The following is a 6,163-nucleotide window of genomic DNA, read 5'->3' on the forward strand; positions in this document are numbered from 1 at the left end:
AACGGACATTAACGGTAAGGACCATTTGTGTGTAAGGTTTGCTCCGTAGGAACCATCTCAGGAAAAAAATTTCATAAGGACAATTTCAGGGAAAAACTGTAAAGTTAAAGGACCATTCGTGTAATTTACTCATAAATTTCATAAGAACAATTTCAGGGAAAAACTAAACAAATGTATTTGTTTTGCAACCATTTAATAAAACATAAACATTTTAATCATAAATTTCATCTTTTATTGATATAATTACCTAAACAAATTCATTATTTTGTAGCCATGTTCCAAGCAAAAAAATGGGTTTAGCAAATAACACCTTTCAAAGAGAACAACATAAAATTACATATTTGACCTTCCTTGTTAATAACACTCCCCTTTACAAGAGCTTTGCTTCGTAAAATCTTGATAAGCTTGCGAAACCAAATCATCATCTTCCCATTCATCACGATAAGTCTCGGGTCTTTCTTTTCTACCCAAAGAAGCTGCAGAATACATTTTCTTTCTCCATTCTTCCGTTTTTGGGGACCCACATTGAGTGGCAATCCAGTCATTATACTCGAACTATCAAAAAAGAAATAACACCCATAAAAGTCAACTTCACCAATTGTTATCAAATGGTACAGTTTGACTTTTAAAAAGTCAACTTCACCAATTTCGATTGATACTTGATAAGTTGACTCAATAGTCAATACCCACATTCTATAGTATACAGCAAAAATAGCATAGGAGCAAAATCTTTAAGTTTGACTCAAAAAGTCAAAATTACGTACCTGATAGCCAGTCATATTATGCGTATATCTTTTTGGCACACCAGATGCTTGCAATGATGCATAAAATGCTTCAACATCTTTCATCATTTCATCTGGTGAAGGCAGAGAAATTCTACCTGATAATATGCCAGCAATCCATTCGCTTTGGAATTCAAATTGGGGGAAAGGAGCGATCTGTAAATTCGATTAACAAGAAAGTTTTTAGTTGTTAAGAGATCGGAAGATGATGGATATGTTGAAATGACGATATTAACCTTCCATGGCAATCCAACGAAAGAAAGCCAAGGGGCTAATGATGGAGGGAAGACGTGCTTATAAAGTGGGCCCACCCGATTGTCATCAACTGTCACGATACCTTTGGTATCAAGAAATGGGAAACTATACTTGTACCTGAAGATCAGGTAAACTATATATATGAGTGTTTATTTTTTATTTAATTCAGAAAGAAAAAGATCAAAGATACAAGAATCTTTCTTTTACCCTGTGCAATGTAGAATAATGTCAGCAAAGATCTTGAACCCATGGGGAAATGAGATACTGCCATCTTCATTAGCACTCTCTACCTACATTAACATTATAAGGATGTTTCTTTTTAACTTAATGCAGAATAAAGAAATCAGAGTTTTTCCATTGATCAATACCATAGGACGTAGCCAAATGTTGGTGTATCCAGGTAGAGATTGATCTTCTTCATTAGAGGTCGACCAAGATGCAATATGGACTTCCTTAGCAACAGTTGCAATCTCTCTAGAAATATCAACAGCACTTGCAGAGCTCCCTATTATCACCACAACCTGTCAAACCCATTGCTCAACGATCAATTTGCTCAAAATCGGTGCTTGAAAACCCTAGAAGATACAATAACGATGATACCTGATCTTGGAAGGGCTCGGGTGTACGGTAATTGTGGCTATGAATCTGTTTCCCCGGCCACCGATCGGCGCCTATGAAGAACCAGATGTCATTTAAGATTCTTGCGATTTCAATTTTATTGAGAATTTGGGGGTATATAGTTTCAGTGTGATGATCATGAACTTTGAACTAACGAAAAGGGTATTGAATCGAGAGAAGAAGAATGGATACCTGGAATCTGTGCGATTCGGGGATCTGTATAATGTCCTGTACAAACAACGACAGCATCAAAAGCTTCATCGAGATGAAGTTCTTCTTCTTTTCGCTTTATTGATCTCACTTCCCACTTCCCATTTTCCCCTTGCGAAACCCGACTCACCTCTGTGTCAAATCGAACTAACTCGCCGATTGCAAACTCGGTGGCGTAATCCTTTAAATACTCCAACACTTCTCTGTGACCCGGGAACCTCCTCGGATCTCTGTGACCCGTTTTCTTTGCTACAAACGGGTACTCCCTCAAGCTCATTGCTTCTCGGGGTAAGTTAGTCCGGAGAGACGCGTAGAGACTTGAATGGACTACAGGACGATTTGAGTCGACGCCGATCGGATCGGGTTCGGTTTTGTTGGTGTATATCCAGGTGCCTCCGACTTGGGATTCTCTCTCAAACACGACGACGGAGTGGCCCTCGCGCCGGAGGTGGCGGGCAGCTACTAGCCCAGCTGCTCCGGCACCGATGACGGCGACGTCACGGGAGGCGATGGGAGGCATGGGAGAAAATTATTGGGTTCACATAAATTTTGGATTGGATATTTGATTGTAAGTAAAGAAATTGATGAGCAATCGTCGTCGACGATGACGACAATTCAGTCAATTGTTGAAAAAATAACAGAGTATCTCTGCAGTGAGGCAAGCCTTGTTTTTTTCTTTTGTTGTAAAATGGGCAACTTCAGGTTCATTTTTCCTAAAACCAAGTTGGTTGGTTATTCGTTAGTGTCATCGAGTATATATAATATTATAATGTTATCGGAATTAATTAATGTTAATGTTAATGTTAATGAGGATTTAAATTACGATTTCATAAAAGTGTATGATGTAAATTGTTGTATATAGTGCGAGTTTGATCCGGTACACACTAATATTAATGTGGATTTAAATTACGACTTCATAAAAGTTGTATGATGCAAATTGTTGTATACACTTTGAGTTTTATCTTGTACACAATAATATTAACGAGGATTAAAATTATGATCTAAAAACGTTATGGATGAAAATGAGGCGGTGTTGACCATCAATGTCATCATCATCATCTACATTTCCAACGGATTTGGGGAATCAAATCCTCTCTCCTTAATAATTTGGGTTTTTTCCTGCGTATTCTCAATCTATCAACATAATAAACTCAACTTGAGCAAAAAAATAATGTCAAGTTTAATAAGTGATTGAAACCAGAAGCCATACTCAAATTGTGTTTACATCAATCATAAAGTTTAAGAAACGTCAAAGTAAGATGTGACTATTTGGTATACGGGACTGTTGAACAAAGTGACAATTGACGAAGTCTTGGAATTGTGAATGTAATTTGGTATATGGACTTTGTCCCTGATGCTCTAATAAACATCAATTCATGCTTAGTGGACTTAATTCAAATTCAATAAATTATCAATATATATATATATATATATATATATATATATATATATATATATATATATATATATATGCGTGTGTGTGTGTGGGGCAAACTGTATATATACCCTAAAAAATATATAAGTTTAGGTACCCAAACTCACCATACTATATTGTTTTGTATCATATATGCATTGTAATCGTCAAAAGTTCTTAAAATTCAACTCCTAATTTGATTTACTTCAAAGATTTTTATAAATTTCATTATTATCTTCCTCTTACATAATTTTTATTTTCAACTATAATGTATATAGTCTGGTAGGTGTTCGACAAAAAGATGTGATGTAACATGAAGATAATAGTGAAAATTTGAAAATCTTGAAAGTAAATCAAGTTAGAGATTGAAGTTTAACAACATTATAATGCATAACATAACATATCCCAGTGGGCCGACATTGGTGCCTTCGACCCCGGGTACAGTGAGGAGACTCACCTCAAACAGAAGATATCAATTCTCGCACCCAAACCTGTTGCACAACCCTAGTTACATTCTTAAGGTCAAACCCATAAATCATGAGGCCCAACAATGGCCCAAGCCTAAACTAGGCCCACTAATGGCCCAAACCCAATTAGAGGGTCCTCAGGCCCAATACGAGCCCAAGTAAAAAAGGTCCACAACCCTGTAGTCCAAAAAGGTGGTCCAAAATCAAAAGGGCCCAAGAAGCGTACGCCTTGCGTACCAGCTTGTACGCCCTGCGTACGGGTCATCTATGTGCATGGTACAACTCGTCAAAGCAGAAGAAATGGGGACTCCTCGGGAGTACGACCCGCATACCAGAAGAGTACGCACCGTATACTCACCACCGAAGCATAATGTACAAGAAGCTGATGCACAAACCGCACATTATGCTGAGCGTGCTCCTACGTACACCCAACGTACTTATCAGAGGGCCAAAACCCATAATAAGCTCTTAATGGTTAAGTCAAGAACGTCCAAACACATATCAGACCCTTAAGGGGTGTCTTAAGTCCTAAAGTTCCTGACTTTATGACTTTGCATGGCTTAATGGAGTCCAAACCATAATTTAAGCTTCCCAATCTTCATAAAAGCTCACTAATACTTGCATGAAGGAGTAAAATCCCACAAGATTACATTTTTATGACTTAATAACCTCAACAGGGACCAAACATGAGGCTCAAAGGTCCTGGAGTAGCTTCTACTCACAAAAACCACAATTTTGGGACCAAACGTGCTCATAACAACTCCCATAATCAAATTTACACTAAAGAACCATAAACTTTGAAGCTTTATACCTCCAGAAGATAGATCAAGATGCACAAAGTCTGAATCCACAAGCTTCAAGGAATCATATACTCCTTGAAAAAGCTCCTTCTTCTTAAATGAGCACCAAAACACATGAAATCACCCCCAAGAACTCAAGAATAACACCAATGGAGGCTAGGGTTTCGTATCTAGGGTTTAATGGGATGCAGGCTGAACGTAGTGGGGTTTGGAGTTGAGTTAAGGCAATTAAATAGGGTCCAAGACCATAAATTAGGGTTTGCATCTGACTGGAGTACGTCCTGCGTACTCCTGGTACGCCCATTGTACTCAAGAGGGCATCCGCGATCCATGTGCCTAGTACGCCCAACGTACTCCTATGTACGCCCAGCGTACTCCTATGTACGCCCAACGTACTAGGTTTAGCCCTAATACCGCCAAACTTCCGAAGGTCATAACTTCTTCGTTCTAAGTCCGATTTCGACGATCTTTATATTCCCAGAAAGGTAATGAGAAGCTATACACTTTTATCAAATCTCTATTGCCTTAAAACTTTCTGAACTTAAACCCAAAATTCATAAAAATGCCCGAATTGACACTTTATCGTTATACCATTGGGCTCCAAAACACAAACCGAACTCCCGGATCACCCAATCTACATTTTCCACACCTAAAGGGGGTCTAAATTTCTCTTTCCTAAAGGCCCTAAGCCTTATGCTAACTGATATTCGGGTCGCGGCCATGAATTAGGAAACGGTTCGGAACAGGGTGTTACATAAACTTGTTCGGTTTTCTCCGCATCAAATACACTCTAAACTAGGTAGCGGAAAAATCGAAACTACGATATACCTAAGTGTAAATGCAACCTATGGATCTATGGTTTCATGCTAATTACATCTACCCTAGAAAACAAAAATACAAAGAAGAAAAACATACATCTTATATAGCCATTGATCTTCATGCTTGAGATCTTGATCCTCCATGAAGTTGCTTGGATGAGAGGACTAAAACCAAAATCCCTCTAATGGTATCACACCCAATGACACCAAACAGTGGAATAAAAATAACTAGGAGAATAGTCAATTTCACAAACCCTAAGAGGGTTAGAAATAGTCCCTAAGGGGGGGGGGGGGAGGAATAAGGGTTGGCGAAACGTCAATCCAAGGTGCAGGGAAGAATGAAATCCCTATGACCCTATTTATAGCATTGGATCCCTTCCTAGGTTTTGTACTCCTTCCCATGTGGGATAGGAGCCTAACCAATAAATTCACTCATTTTCCCATGTGGGATGGAGTGATTTTCATCCAACCCTAATTCCATAAGGGTTCTGGAATATTCCTGATCAACTAACTATTGATTAATTGAATATTTAACCCTATGATTAATTAAACTGTTAATTAATTCCCAAAATATATTTCCAATTAGTTTCTAATTAATTATTAACCATAATAATTAATAAACCAATATCTCCTTTATTTATTCTACTCAACTTGGGTCTTGAGGGCAACCCAAAAGGACCATGTTATTATTAGGAATATTACCAATAGTTTATGACCTTGGGCACTCTTTCCAACAAAACCCTAATTTGAATATTAAAATATTTAGATTTACCAAATATTCCTATCAGCTAAAAGAGGC

General features: G+C 38.0%; 1 protein-coding gene across 2 annotated transcripts; it reads right to left on the minus strand.

The window, feature by feature from the left end:
* Window positions 1-209: 209 nt before the first annotated feature.
* LOC145119941 (flavin-containing monooxygenase FMO GS-OX-like 4) lies at window positions 210-2,555 on the minus strand. Of its 2 annotated transcripts, XM_079055709.1 has the most exons (7): window positions 1,848-2,537; window positions 1,638-1,708; window positions 1,406-1,558; window positions 1,245-1,327; window positions 1,019-1,154; window positions 765-938; window positions 210-555 (listed from the first exon to the last, which is right to left on the minus strand). In XM_079055709.1, exons 1-7 carry the CDS (start codon window positions 2,383-2,385, stop codon window positions 355-357), a joined length of 1,356 nt encoding a protein of 451 aa, XP_078911835.1. In that variant the 5' UTR covers window positions 2,386-2,537; the 3' UTR covers window positions 210-354. The 2 variants fall into 2 exon arrangements, 1 of the variants encoding a protein (XP_078911835.1); XR_013714055.1 differs by lacking the exons at window positions 210-555; window positions 765-938 and having other exon boundaries at window positions 1,099-1,154; window positions 1,406-1,542; window positions 1,848-2,555.
* Between the last annotated feature and the right edge of the window lie 3,608 nt (window positions 2,556-6,163).

The sequence above is a fragment of the Lactuca virosa genome, chromosome 6, assembly GCF_052849685.1.
Source record: "Lactuca virosa cultivar CGN04683 chromosome 6, Lactuca_virosa_CGN04683_v6, whole genome shotgun sequence".
Lineage (NCBI taxonomy): Eukaryota > Viridiplantae > Streptophyta > Magnoliopsida > Asterales > Asteraceae > Lactuca > Lactuca virosa.